Raw genomic sequence first — 16,414 nt, forward strand, 5'->3', positions numbered from 1 at the left:
TTTAACATAGTGACTTTTTTAAGACTTCTAATTTTTTTATTCAATATATTTTTTATTTACCTTTCAAATGATTTCCCCTTTTCTAGCCCCCCACTCCACGAAAGTCCCATAAGCCCCCTTCTCTCCCCCTGTCCTCCCACCCATCCCTTCCCACTTCCCTGTTCTGATTTTGCTTTATACTGCTTCACTGAGTCTTTCCAGAACAAGGGGCCACTCCTCCTTTCTTCTTGTACCTCATTTGATGTGTGGATTATGTTTTGGGTATTCCAGTTTTCTAGGTTAATATCCACTTATTAGTGAGTGCATACCATGATTCACCTTTTGAGTCTGGGTTACCTCACTTAGTATGATGTTCTCTAGCTCCATCCATTTGCCTAAGAATTTCATGAATTCATTGTTTCTAATGGCTGAATAGAACTCCATTATGTATATATACCTTTAATGCATGAATGATAATTTAATTTTTCAGTGTTCATTATTTTCATACTGTTTATGTTTTTAATAAATATTGAGTTTTAGAAAACTGTACTCTTAACACTCCGTATAACAATTGTTAAAAATCAACTAAATATATGGATTACATAGGCAAACTGCTACTAGCAAGACATTTATTATTAATATCAGGCTGATATCTTGAACTTTTCCCTGTGTTACAGCCACCATGGATTCCCCCTTAAATTATAAACTAAATTTTAAAAATCAAAAATGGTAAAAATCTATCCCTATTAAACTAAAAAACTTAGTTGAGACTAGTAATGCAGACCTATACCTTCCAGCACTTTGAAACTCAAGGACCATCTGGAATATATAAGATACTGTGTTAAAACAATTAAAAAACAAACAACAATAAAAATGTAACAAGCCAAACAAAACAAAAACTCAGTAATTACTTAAAGCTTAGGCAGTAAGTTCTTGATAACAGCAGTGCATATAAATTTGGCAGAAATCTAAAATTAAGAAGGCAATGTTTTACAAATCGTTCTATAGATTCAACACTATATATAATAAAAATCCAGGCTGGCTTTTTGAGCATAAAAATGTAAACTGAATATACAGTCAATATATAAATACAAGAGACTGAATGGCCAAAATCATCTCAAAGGAAAAAAATAGATCATTGGAATACTGAGAATTCATACTTCCTAATTTCAAAGCTTATTATACAACTCAAGCTATAAAGATGTGGTACTATTATACAGAGAAACACAAATAAATGAAATAAAACTGAAAGTTCAGTTTGACGCTTCTGGTTACTGACTTTCATCCAGAATGCTAAGAGACCACTGAGAGACAGCTGTGCCCTATGTGTGACATTGGAGACTTTCTCACATGTTAACTCATGTTCACAGCATTTTTATAAGGTAAACTTGCTGATGTCAAAGCATTTAGGAGTCTAGTATATTTAAAATGTATGAAGAACTCTTTAGTAGATGTTACTCAGGATTGTAGCTCAGTAGAATGTTTGACTAGCACCCACAAGGTCCTCAGGTTTTTTTCCTGACAGTACACAATATCCAGTTATTATTATTATTATTATTATTATTATTATTATTATTATATTGTTTTAATATAACAATACATCTTGTGTGACAGCCATCTAATTCCAAAAAATGTCTACACCCAACAAGTGCCACATCATAATTTGTAATATGCCATCACATCATTAACTCAGTCTAGCTGTGTGGTGTTAAGATTTTGGAGAGATCAATAATTTCTATGGACATAAGCTCCTTGAGACAACTTTTGTTTCATATAGAAAAATGAGTTATTTGACCTGGTATAGTACTGTCTATAATAACATAATAAATAAAGCACCTAGTAAATTCATTAATGATGACAGTGAAGGCAACTCTGTATCTGAGATAAGAATGCTTTATCAGCCCCATGCAGTGGTACATGCCATTAATCCCAGCACTCTGCAGGCAGAGGTAGGTGGGACTTTGAGTTTGAGACCAGCCTTGTCTACGGAGAGTTACAAGACAGCCAGGGCTACACAGAGAAACCTTGTCTCAGAAAAAAAAAAAAAAAACCAAAACAACAACAACAAAAACCCAACCAAACAAGCAACAACAGAGTGCTTTATCTTCCATAAAGAAAGGATCCACTGTAATAAACCTACCACTAGACATGGTTAGATCCCCCAGGGATGATGTCAAATTGAGGGCTTATCTTTGGTCTCTGTTAGCATCGCTAGTATTCAGCAGAGAACTGAGCCAAGCCAACCTCAATAAGAAAAGCCCATGATACTGAGGCCATACACATACATGCTTTAATCTTACTATATCTGCTAGTGTATTTATAAGCCTACTGGATGAGAACTGGAGTAGACAAGGGGAGAGAATGATAATTATCATGGGAAGACATTACTTCGTCCAGTTGATTACCTAAAACCTCCACAGTAAATACTGTTAGGTAATTTTGTCAAGTTTCTTACAGAGAAAAAGAGACAGCTCGCTACCAGTGCACATAGAAAGCTAATATCCCCCATTCAGCACCCTCTCTGGGGAGATCACACACAGACCTCCCTTACTACTCCTTGTTAATTTTCTAACCTTTTTCTTTCTAACATTGTTAGCCTCTGTCTAACAATGACTATAGATCCTGTCTCTAAACTTTTCTATTTTTAGACCAAGTGAACAAGAGTCTTTTCTTGATGCTGTGTTCATTGGTAAAATTTACCTTTCCCTGTTACCCAATCAACAGACTCCCTTGTCTGAGTCTATAAAGTTATACTCATCTATTTTCAGAAAGCAGACAAAGATCCATCTGTAAGCCTGGCCTCTTGGTTCTCCTTCAGTTAGCTGTTTCCAGAAACTTTCCTATAAAGCTATAAATATGGATAAAGAATGAAAGGATCAGAGGGTCCTAGGTCATGATGTAGTAACCTAGTTTCCATGGCCACTTTTCAAAATGCACCAGAATACAGTAATAATCTAGGAACAAAAGGAGAAGAGCTATCTGAGGAAGATAGCTTGATTTTATCTAAAAAGTTAGGATTTTATATATTGTATTCCCATTCAGTGGTCTACAGAGGCTCCATAAAAGAAATCTATCTGCAAAAGATACCATGAGCATTGCAGTCTTGAAATGCAACTTACACAAGCAGAAAACATTTCATATGAGTTTTCATACTCTGGGTATCACATAAAATCCACATCTTTAAGTTGTAAAAGATTGTGGCAGGGTATTGGTATGGAATTAATATTTGGCTGTGGTAAATTTGCCATTAGAACTCAAAGATCCCTCTAGGAACACATTTTCAAATTCATCAGCTGTCCACTATTTTGCAGGGGAAATCTCAATGAAGTTTAGACCCCTCCCTAGAAAACTCTGCTGAGTAGAGACACTTTCTCTCTTCCCCACCACTCTCTGTGTCTCTCCTTCCTTTCCTCTCTTACCCTCTCTTGGTCAATCTGTTTCTCTGACATCTCTGACATCCAAGCTTACCCTTATTGAGCAACTATTTCTTTATTTAAGGGTGTGTGTGTGTGTGTGTGTGTGTGTGTGTGTGTGTGTGTGTGTGTGTGTGTAAATGCAATGTCTGCCAAGGCCAAAAAAAGCCAAAAGGTTCCTTGTAGCTGGATTGTGAGCCACCCAACAAAAGTGCTAAAAATGAATCTGACTTCTCTGGAAGAACAGCAGAAGCTCTTATCTACTAAGCTCTATCTCCAACACACATTCATTACTTCTTAGTCAGTAGGAACTACTCAACATTATCTCCCCAATGTTACATGTAAGATGAAAATAGACTACAGATGTGCAACTCTGTATTCCATACAATCTCTACTCTCCTAGCTCTATTATACTAGAGTATTTCATGACCATAAGTTCAAGTAAGATGAACATTATAATACATGAAGCTAATTTAAACAGTGGTATTTATGATGAGGGATAATATTAACTTTTTGAGACATAATTTACAATGTTTGCAAATGTTTTCAAACTTTACTTACTTAAATACCCTTGTGAAAATTTTAAATGTCTCCCTTTTGTTTGGTATTATTTTATATTTTAAACATGTATAATAGACCCAAAACAAAAATTATCAAAATTTCCAAGATACTGGATATCTTAGTAGACTGAGAAGAGAGGTAACATGGTACATACAGTAGTTCTGAATCATGATCTATATCTTAAGATGGTAACAGCTTTAAAATTTTATGTCATGTTAAGCATTGTAATTTACACAATCTTTTATGTGTATCAAAGTTTACTTAAAGAAAATTTAGAGATTAGATGCACTTATATATGACAGCTTAACTTATGATTTATAGTTACATAATTAAAATAGAGATGTGCAGGAGGAAGTACCTGCTTTGGCTTCTGTTTCAGGGATATTATGGATCTGCTGTAGGCCAGGAATTGGCCGTGTGGTCAAATACCAAACAGCATGTAGGACATCTGTAGCATGCACACGATTATGATCTGAAGTTAACAAAATACATTATTATAGCATCGTTATGTTTAGGTTTAGCATAAAACATTTCAAAGTGAAATTTTTTTCTAATTAAACTACATCCCAACAAGTAAGGGATTTCCCACAATTTTATTTTAAGATATTCTGATAGATTAAAAGATATTCATTTATAAGGTTTCAAAGAAAATACAAAAACATAGTAAAGGCCCAAAGAATACACAGGGAAGACAAAGATAATTGAAAGATATTGAAAAATTATAGATTTTCTATTGTGTTGCTTTTAAAATATTGGTGTCTAGATTATGGAGACAAAATATAGAATTGTTTGGGGGAACAGAAAGATGACCCAGTACATAAGAATGTGTGAAAATAAAGATCTGAATTCTGATTCCTGTACCCAAGTGAAAAGCTGGGCATAACTGTGTGTACACTGCAACCCCAGTGCTTGGTAGAGGCACTGGGGTAGGGGAAACTGAGGCAAGAGGATAAATGGAGCTTCCCTTTCTCCAGCATAGGCACAGGGTCAGTGAAAGACTCCGTTTCACCCAAAGTCATCCTTACTTGCTCTGTGTGTACAACAGTGTGTGCACCTGTAAACATACACACACACACACACACACACACACATATACACAGACATATTTTGCTCACTGAAGAGATATATTCAATATACCTATGTTTAGGCAAAAAAAGTGAGAAATACTAATTTTTGACACACACTTTAAACTATAAAGCAGGATTATTATGCTAATTTAGGAATCATTTACTCTGTATGTGTTCATGTGAGGGAAACTACAAAAAGGATTAACACATTAAAGAAAACCATGAATTCATTGTTTCTAATGGCTGAATAGTACTCCATTGTGTAGAAACAATGAATTCATGAAATTCTTAGGCAAATGGATGGAGCTAGAGAATATCATACTAAGTGAGGTAACCCAGACTCAAAAGGTGAATCATGGTATGCACTCACTAATAAGTGGTTATTAACCTAGAAAACTGGAATACCCAAAACATAATCCACACATCAAATGAGATACAAGAAGAAAGCAGGAGTGGTCCCTGGTTCTGGAAAGACTCAGTGAAACAGTATTTGGCAAAACCAGAACGGGGAACTGGGAAGGGGTGGGAGGGAGGACAGGGGAAGAGAAGGGGGCTTACGGGACGTTCGGGGAGTGGGGGGGGCTAGAAAAGGGGAAATCATTTGAAATGTAAATAAATTATATCGAATAAAAAAAATAATAAAAAAAAACTCAAAAAAAAGAAAACCATATATTTCATATTAGAAATTCAAATTATATTCACTACAAAAAAATTAAAAATCATTCCAAAAATCAGTACAAAATTTAAAATAGAAAATTGTGTGTAAGGTTTTTTTTTCTTTTTTTTATTTTTTTATTCGATATATTTTTTATTTACATTTCAAATGATTTCCCCATTTCTAGCCCCCCACTCCCCGAAAGTCCCGTAAGCCCCCTTCTCTTCCCCTGTCCTCCCACCCATCCCTTCCCACTTCCCTGTTCTGGTTTTACCGAATACTGCTTCACTGAGTCTTTCCAGAACAAGGGGCCACTCCTCCTTTCTTCTTGTACCTCATTTAATGTGTGGATTATGTTTTGGGTATTCCAGTTTTCTAGGTTAATAACCACTTATTAGTGAGTGCATACCATGATTCACCTTTTGAGTCTGGGTTACCTCACTTAGTATGATATTCTCTAGCTCCATCCATTTGCCTAAGAATTTCATGAATTCATTGTTTCTAATGGCTGAATAGTACTCCATTGTGTAGATATACCACATTTTTTGCATCCACTCTTCTGTTGAGGGATACCTGGGTTCTTTTCCAGCATCTGGCAATTATAAATAGGACTGCTATGAACATAGTAGAGCATGTATCCTTATTACATGGTGGGGAATCCTCTGGGTATATGCCCAGGAGTGGTATAGCAGGATCTTCGGGAAGTGAGGTGCCCAGTTTTCAAAGGAACCGCCAGACTGATTTCCAGAGTGGTTGTACCAATTTGCAAACCCACCAGCAGTGGAGGAGTGTTCCTCTTTCTCCACACCCTCTCCAACACCTGCTGTCTCCTGAATTTTTAATCAATGTTCATAAGGGAAATTGGTCTGAAGTTCTCTTTCTTTGTTGGATCTTTGTGTGGTTTTGGTATCAGCGTAATTGTGGCTTTGTAGAAGGAATTGGGTAGTGTTCCTTCTGTTTCTATTTTGTGGAATAGTTTGAAGAGTATTGGTGTTAACTTTTCTTTGAAGGTCTGATAGAATTCTGCACTGAAACCATCTGGTCCTGTGCTTTTTTTGGTTGGAAGACTTTCTATGACTCCTACTATTTCTTTGTGTGTAAGTTTTAAATATTTTTAAATGAACAATTTTCTGAAATTGTTTAACATTCATAAATACTTAAAAACAGAAGGCACACAAGTAAGTGATATACAATACACACACACACACACACACACACACACACACACACACACACACACTGGGCTTGTTCAGTCAGTAAAATGTTTCTTTTGTAACCACAAAGATTTGATTTGAGCCCTAGAACTCTAATTAAAAAAAAAAGCCAGGCATATACTTGCAAACCCAATACTGGGGCAGACAGGGACAGAAAAATCCTTAGACTGGCTAGCCAGCCTGGCCAACTTGCTGAGCTCCAGGAAGAAGTAGACCTCAGTTAATCTGTCCTACATATGCATGTGCACACCTGCAATACAAGTATACATACATACACATACACACAAAAGGATAGATACTATACAACATTTAAGTAAAGAAAATTGATCACAGATACATATTTATATTATGGATCCACTTTATAAAAAGATTAATATGGAAGACATAAAAGCATATATCAAAATTAACAAGTCAGTTAACACCAGGTAACAGGATATAAATAATCTTTTAAAATATCTATTTGAAAATTTCTCAAATGTGTATTTCCAAAAATATATCAGGGCTTATCTGAAGAGAAAGGCAACAAGTTATCAGAACTTAACCAGGTATGCCAATACTCACAGGGAATGTCTCGGTAGCCATTTTCTAATGCACGAAAATAATTCATAAATTCTTGAGTGGGAATTTTAAATGTTTCCAATAAACCAGTATCTTGAAATAAAGTATACATAACCTAAGTATAAAATAAAATAAAGTTCACTTTAAAAATCAGAGTGTCTCTCAGTAGCACAGTTTGTGATATATTTAGAAATATGACCATGCATATATTTTATTTTTTCATGGTATTGTGATTGGACTCCAGGCCTCCCACATGTTAGGCAAAAACTCTATTCACTGAGTTATGAAACCTTCTTGGTTTTTAGGGTAGAGTCTCTTTATGTTGTTTAGGCTGGCCTTGAAACTGATATCCTCCTGCATCAGCTTCTCAAATAACTGGGATTACAGACTGTGGTACCAAGCCCACCATATTGATTTGATTTTATTTATGTTTGGGAGGAGGTCACGTGTTCAGGTTCCTGTGGAGTATTACAGGAACTTTTGAGTCACTCGACACATGGGCACTGGGATACAAACTCAGGTCCTCTGGGGAAGCAGCAAGAACCCATAATTCCTGAGGCGTCTCTCCAAATCTCTCAGTGCATTTCTTTAAATGTGTTCATTACTTCTCAAAAAATATTCTCCCAAACAATAACAAAGATATCACCCTAACTCCCTATGAAAACCAAAGAAATTTTATTACACATATGTCCCAATTTTTTCTTGACTTCTCTTTAGCTTTTTATGCCAACTTTACTGAAAGACATTGCAAAACTCTATTTTATAAGTGTTTTTAAAAAGTCTGAAAAAATGTATTCATCATATTTTTTGTCCTAAAGAATTCAATGGACAGACCTTCTATTCCTGCAACATTAAGTATCCCTTTATGTTTTGTATTTTGTAGATAAAATATTAAAGGAATTAATGAGAATCATATTTTAACTTTTATTTGCCTGATGTAATTGTCACCTTGGAGGTTTACTACTGAATGAGTTTACCCTGTCTAGTTCTGAACTCTGGCTGCCTGGTTCAAACTCTTCTTCAAGCTGACTGATTCAATCTGGCTTCTCTCAACTTCTCATTGAATTGCTCTGCTTGGCCTCAAACTAACTCTGGCAATTTGTTCTAGTCTTATGGCTCCTTCTTACTCTCTGGCCTCAGCTGCCTCACTGACCTGCACTGAACTGCATGAACTCACAAGAAAACTATACTACAATACACTCACTGCACTAAATTCAGTGCACTGCACTCACTGCACCCACTGTACTCCACTCACCACACAACACTTAGTACACTGCACTGCGCTTGTTAAACCACACTCACAGTGCCACTCTCAGTACTGCACTACTGTGCTGTGCTCACTGCATTCGCTGTACTACATACACTCAATGCACTGCACTCACTATATTCACTGCACTGCACTCACTACACTACACTCACTGAACTGCACTCATTGCACTGCGCTCACTACACTACACTCACTGAACTGCACTCACTGCACTGCGCTCACTACACTACACCCACTGAACTGCACTCACTGTACTGCGCTTACTACACTACACTCACTGAACTGCACTCACTGCACTGTGCTTACTACACTACACTCACTGAACTGCACTCACTGCACTGTGCTTACTACACTACACTCATTGCACTGCACTCACTGCACTGTGCTCACTGCACTAGCTCCCAACTCACCGACCAAGTGACTGACCTGTACCAAACATAATTCCACTCAACTGAACTGAACTGTTTCTCAACTGACTCAACTTCCAACTCACTGATAAATTTACTAAATAACCTTCACTGTCCTAGCACTGCTCTTAAACAGCTTTTCTCCTACGAGTTGGGCATATCCTATCTCTGACTTGTTCTGTCAAATTTTGTCTGGTTCATCACTTTGTACTGCCCCTCAATTAGACATCATTGTTTGGGATTAAAGGTGTATACTAAAGACATGTCTGCATTTCAGCCAGATCACACATACCTAGAGGGTCTTTGGATGTGATCAGAGCAGCCATGATGCATAATTAAAATTGCTTTATATAGGAAGGTCAATTGTTATACAGAATGATTAGGAAAAACTCTAACTCTTGGTCCATTTATGAAATGAACAATTAACCCAAGCTCTAGGTAGGAAAAGTAAACAAGTAATATTCACATTTTAGTACTTAAAATAAAATCATCTTTCAGGTCCTTACGAATCTCAAGAGTCAAGAAAAGGCAGATCTTTATTACTATATTAGCTGAGCTTAAATCTCATTAATATACTCAAATTAATTATTTTCACATATATTTTAATATGACAAATACATTTTGCATATCAATAATAGCATAGAATATATAACACATTTGTATCATATACATTTAACTGTATGTTTTGAAGGCTACTTGAAAGATAAATTTATTGACAATGCCATTTCTGAACTTGTACTTAAACCAGTAAAATTATGTAGGTTTTGCTTATTTCAATATCTGAAACAATATAGTAATAAAATAGAGATATGAAGACAAACCTGACTGAGAATTCTTCCTGACTTTTCTCCCATCTTTTCTACAAGATCAAAAATCTGAAAATTCCAGTTGCTCATCTTTTCTATTAATGAATCATAATCTTCTACTAACATCGGGTCCAGTGACACTTCCTGGTCAATCTGAACAAAGGAGAAAACAAAAAAATTCATCTTTTACAGATATTTGTTTTTCAGGGAACTTAAGCCATATATTTTCTTTAAATAAATACATCTAAAATATTATCATTTTAATATACAGTCAATATAAAAGTATCTTTTAAAAATTTAGTATTATATGTTATCTGTGTGAGCATACATATTTTAAAATCCATATCTAAATGAGAATGCTAAAGACTAAACATTAACAATAGTTAGGCATTGTTTATGTAGTGGTTTTCTCAAATATTCTTTCACTTGTATTTCTTCTCTTTGTTAAATGCCCTATCAAGACTTTAAACACATCTTAGCATCAGGAGGTTGATGATATATTATTCATTATCATATATCATATCATATATATTAATTATCATAATATAATATATAATTTAGCTTATTTCAAATGACTATGTAAATCTAAAATCTATTATTTTCATTTTAAATATTATATGTAACAAAGCATAAGAAAAAAAGAACCCTTGATCATAACAGTAATACTTCTTACTACAATAGTATCCCCAAATAAGTGAATAGGATTTTATCTTACAAATTTCAATACTGAACTTGAGGAAAAATGGTACTACTAGAAGTAATTATTCTTTTTTTAATATTTTGTGTGTGTGCATTCACACATGTGACAGTGTGTCTATGAAAGTCAAAAGATAATTTTTCAAAGTTATAGTTCTTTCCTTCCACCATGTGGATTCAGGGATTGAACTCAGATCATTAGGCTTGTCAGCAAGCACCTTTACCAACTGAGCCAACTTGCTAACCCATGTAAATAATTATTCTCTTCAGTTTTTAATAATTATGTACATGTCTCTGCATTTTAAAAATATAATTAAGAAATAACAGAATGAAATATATCTACTATAAAATTAAATAAATTTTTCATAAAAAAGTAAATCTTTTTGTTCATGGGTAATTCACTTAGAACTGTTATTCATAACCCAAGCATTATTTCATTAATTGTGATTTCTCAGTAAGAAAATTAAATTTTCATTATATGAAAAATTACATTCTCTTTAAAAATAATGAAGCCAGTACTAACTCGTGTCATATTTCACTTTAACATAATGATATGAAAGTATCTTTTACATTTGGTTGTTGTGCCTCTTCCATTAGGTGATTATCACCTTCCAAAAATAATTCCCTGCAGTCTTTCTTCACTGTCTCTTCTTCTTGAGTTTCCACAATGTTCAATCGTTCTTTTGAGAAAACACTGCTGTCTTCTTCACCTTTCAAAAATATATATAGTAATAAATAGAAATTAAATGTGCCTTAAATATGTAGCTTTATTACAAAACCTGGTCACTGATGTAAAACTAATCTAATAGAGAGAACTGTATTCCAGGTTGAAGCATTTATTCACACCACAGATTCTATCTTGCTGACTCTGTATACAGGGGTCTTATGCACAGACAACACAAATACTTCACATTTACTCACTGATAACAGAAAAGGGTTGATATCTTTATAAAAGTGAAAAACAAAAGAGGATAGTCCCTATCAACAGACACTTCTTGCCAATTTGGTATAAATAATCCTTATATGAGATTATGAAACAAAAATTCTAAATTCATAATTATATGTGAACACAATTAAGAAATATGTAAACCATCACAAAATGACAAATTCTTAGTTATTTATGTTTATTTAATCAACAATATTCTGTTTTTCAAGTTATATGGACAAGTTATAACATCAGTAGCCAAAAAGTATTTATTTACATGTTTTAAACAGTTTTTGTCTTATTTATAATACCCTAAACATGTAATTTTCCTGTGAGAAATTCATACGCTAGTAAGCAACAAGAATAAATATAATTACATACGATGTGAGTTCATAAACACAAAAATGATTAATGAAGAAAGTTTGCGCCTTGTTATTCTCCTTATGAAATTCGTTTTAAAAATTTCAAAACTGTTATTTCACCCAGTGAGCTGGCCATGCCTGTCACAAAGCCTGGCAACCTAGTTTAATCCCTGGAATCCATATAAAGATGGCAAGGAGAACCAACTTAGCACATTGCCTGATGCCCACATGCATACTATGGAATGAAGGCCCCCCCACCCTAAACCTGACATCATTCACAAACACATGATACATTTAAAAGTTTTTGTGATATGCATGAGTGGTGTACATGAGCACTGAAAGACAGGGAAGTCATTTACCTTAGGGGTACAGCTGCAAGGGTGCATAAAGGGAAATTTCAAGATAACATTTAGTTTTTAGATCTGGGTACAGATTGTACAATGTATAAAAATTCATCAAGCTTTAAACTTATGTTCTGTATGCTCTTCAATAAATAGGATTTTGAAACTTTTGTTCTGTTTACTTACTGAGACCTCATCCACACTATAGGCCTAGCTAATTTTTTAAAAATAAACCTAGGTTTTTTTTGTTTGTGTGTATGTGTGTATATTGGAGGTAATGTGTGTGTGTGAGTGTGCATGTGTGTGTGCGTGTGTGTGTGTGTGTGTGTGTGTGTGTGTGTGTGTGTGCGCGCGCGCGCGCGCGCGCGTGCATCTCACTTTATAACATGGGCTGGCCTATAACTGTAAATATATACCTCAAGTTGGGCCTTGTACTCACAGCAAGCCTCATGTTTCACTCTCCCAAGTGCTGAAGTGAGAGACATGAGCTACTATGCTGGCTCTTTTTGAGTTCTTGAGTGTCCTCACTAAGCAGGGCAGTGTCCCATGTCTATAATCCTGGCTGATCACTAAGCCAACATGGGTAACTTAGAGAGCTACTATCTTGTAAAGATCAAAAAGAGATCATAAAATGTATTTACTGAAGTTAAACGTCAGAAAGAAGGTTCAAAACCTTGTTTGTACTTAAACTCAGTGGCAAGATGTATCTTCACTACAAAATGTTGATAGTAACTAAACCAACTTATCAGATCTTAAATACAAATCTGATTTAAAAATTTAATCAATTCTATACCTAACATACTGAATTATAGCTAATATTAATTTAAGATTAGAAAGTACTATTATTTATAAAATACTATTTTCCAAATAAAACACACTTATTTTATAAAATAAAACTTTGAACACAGTAGTGCCTCTTTATCTGAAGCCCCACTTTCTAGTCTCAGTTACCCATGGTCAACCAACATCTAAAATCTACATGGAAAAGTTTATAGAAGTCATGGCTTCAAACTGCATGCACATTAAAACAGTGCTGAAACCTCCCGGTCCTCTCCAGCCCACCCAACACCAGAACCATTTCTTCATCCAGTGTATCCAAGCTAGATGGTTCCCACCCACTTGACACCTAGTACCCACCTCAGTTATCAAATCAACTCTAAAGGACCTGCAGTACTGACAAGAGTACTGTAACTTATGTCACTTAATGCATATAGGAAAGGGGACTATAATATTCAAATAGACTTGGTAAATAAAGGCAGTTACAATGATATTTTAAACAAGAAGTTGATTTCAAATTGTTGCATTTTTAAGTGTAAAACCCTATTGCTGAAAAAAACCACACACCACACATCTTGAAGTTGAGCCCTGCTGGATAGATCTAGACCATGCTATGCAGGCTGCTGGAGGAGAAAAGGCATCAGTGGTCTATCCCAGCTAACTATGAACTCCACAAACTGCAATAACAATCTACCAGGTAAGATGTGCCACTACTGGAATAGTGGTATGACTTAAAAGGGACAAGGAATCATTTTCTGGTTACAAGTGAAGCCCCTTCCATGAGAAGGATTTCAAGCCTGGAACTTCAAAACTGATCAAAGTTCTGTGACTTGGGAGACTATAGGCCATAGGAGAAAACTTAACTACTGTCAAATGGATAAACTGACATTACCGTAAACTGCCTTCTAGACACTTATATTTATACTCAGACAAAAGCTACTCTCACACTTAAAAAACTTCCCTTTACAGTGAATAACAGTGAATACAAGGACTATTTGATAATCAAAGTAATGAGGAAAATGAGAACTTTGAGCACTTAGCCCTAAACAGGACATTCACACAACTTTAAGAGTTTGGGAATATCATTAAAGAGAGGACAAAGGAATGTTAAGAAATGGAAGACAGGAAGAACAACCACTACAATCACAAATACAACAGTTGGAGTTGCTTCCACTGGGTGGGCCTGTACAAGGCTAGATTGGTCATCAACCAGTAATGTGTGAGAGAAGTTCATGGGGCCTACCTCTCCATGTAGTGTGGTTGTATGCCTGGCCCTTTAAAGGATCCCTAGCTGCTAGTCAACTGGACCTTTAAAAGACTTGCTTGATCCTATGGCCAGTGTTAGCTGCCTCTTGGACTTCTGGGGAGGATATATAAAGCCAGCAGAGGCTGAAAGAGGAAGAGGAGTAGGGGCCCAGGTAGCAGAAGAGTAGGGTTAGATAATACAGCTGCTGCAGAAAGAAGATTGAGTCGAGCTAGAGAAGGAAGATAATGGTGTAGAGGAGATTGAGCAGAGAGAAAAGAAGCATCAGCAGGACCAGAGCTGAGCCAGAGAAGGTATTGTTAGCAGATAGTTGGAAGTGAATTGGGCTAGCAGAGTGAGAAGAGACGTCAGCTGGTGACAGTTGAGCCAAGAGAAGCTGAGCTAAGCAGATAGGCTAGCACAGTTGTTTATAGTGTAGAGCTGGGAAAACTAAGAGAAGGGAAGGACTGTTTAAGCAGACTGTTGGAGAACTAAGGGAGGAATGGTTGGGAGAAAGCTTTGAAGGGGCTGGGCTAGAAAGTGGGAGAAGGGCTGGCCATAATTAAGAGAACTAGTTACTGTTTGTAAGAAAAGGAGACACTAAAAGAAACATTTAAGGAAACAACACATATTTTACATATCTCTGCTGACCTGTTGCCTCTAAAAGTCAAGGGGCACAAGGGGATCTCTTCAGATGTCTACCTACTAGTTACCCCACTAGGCTCCACTAAAAAGCTCCCTACTCATGGTTAAAAACATACACCTGCTTAGATTCAGTGGGTCACAAAACACAGACATAATCAGGAAAAGGATCTATGTGGAAGAACAACAGGGATGAGAGGGAGATAAACAGGTATGGGATTAGAGTAATCTATTATGTATGTATATGAAACTGACAAAGGAAAATATAATTTAAAAATCATTGATATTTAATGTGTATTACATGATTTTATTTATGTATTTAGCAATTTAAACAACTGAAAATTCTGGCTGCTTTCTTGGCAGGAGTGCCTGAGCTGGATTTTAAGATGAATGCCTGTTGGCCTTCCCATAGGCTTCAAATTTGTTGGTTATACTCTGTAAGAGGAGGAAATGGGAACTTCCAGTCTTCAATGTTACTTCATTCATACTCTTTGAGCAGGCATGAGATTTCTTGAGAATCCATGGTATTAGTAAATAAGTAAGCTCTCATGAGGGAAGAGTTATTGTAATGCACTTTAGAAATATGTGGGATGGAAGTGTTGTAGTCCTCTAAAGAGAAGAAATTGCCATGTCTGTAACTGAACATGTAATAACCAAAAATTGATAAGAACCTAGATGTCCCAATAGAAGAATGGATAAAGAAAATGTTGTACATTTATACAATGGAGTATTACTCAGACATTTAAAAAAAAAAAAAGGAAATCATGAAATTTTTGAGGTAAAGGAATGGAACTAGAAAAAAATCATCCTAAGTGAGGCATCCTAGACCCAGAGAGACAAAAAATGGTATATTTCACTTCTATGTGGGTATTAGCTATTATGCCATGATATAATCCATTGGGACCACAAAGGTTCTATGTAAGGGACTAAGGGGTACAGATAGCTATCATTAGAAAAGGTAAATCGAATAGTTATGGATGAATGAGAGTTATAACAGAAGGAACAAGTGGGGAGCAGGTTGGGAGAGGTGATTTGGAGAGGTAGAACGAGGGAGAGAATGTGAGGAGAGACAGCTAAATTAAGGGCCATTTAGGAGTACTGTGGAAACCAAATACAGTAAAAGCTTGCTAAAATATATACATATATGAAGGTGACCTAAATGAGATTGCCAAAAAATTGGGAAGCAAAGTCCTGATTTGCCATTTACTGTCACCATATGAAGCTTCCAATCCTGGGATTGTGTTACATCTAATTGAGTTGTTGGCCAAAGGGGTTTCAAGGGAATCCCCTAACAACCCAGGCCAAGACTATATATTTGCTTCCCACAAGTCGACAGTAAGGCTCTATTGCTGAAGACAACACCTACACACTCATTGAACATGAAGAAGTCAAGCCAGTGCCTTCATAGAGCCTTCACCCCTATGGGCTAGAGTCTTTCGTACAGGAAAGTTCTATATATATATTTTTTATTAAAAATATATTATTTTTTCAGCTTTTCTCC

General features: G+C 35.7%; 1 protein-coding gene across 1 annotated transcript in view; it reads right to left on the bottom strand.

The window, feature by feature from the left end:
• Window positions 1–16,414, bottom strand: part of Pde3b (phosphodiesterase 3B) — a 134,685-nt gene that overhangs the window by 15,858 nt on the left and 102,413 nt on the right. Inside the window, exons 8-11 of the mRNA XM_052200869.1 lie at window positions 11,194–11,333; window positions 9,943–10,080; window positions 7,451–7,562; window positions 4,312–4,425 (exon numbers count right to left, since the gene is read on the bottom strand). Of these exons, the coding sequence (XP_052056829.1) occupies window positions 4,312–4,425; window positions 7,451–7,562; window positions 9,943–10,080; window positions 11,194–11,333 (504 nt within the window). The remainder of the gene's footprint in view (window positions 1–4,311; window positions 4,426–7,450; window positions 7,563–9,942; window positions 10,081–11,193; window positions 11,334–16,414) is intronic.

Source organism: Apodemus sylvaticus, chromosome 1 (genome assembly GCF_947179515.1).
Source record: "Apodemus sylvaticus chromosome 1, mApoSyl1.1, whole genome shotgun sequence".
Lineage (NCBI taxonomy): Eukaryota > Metazoa > Chordata > Mammalia > Rodentia > Muridae > Apodemus > Apodemus sylvaticus.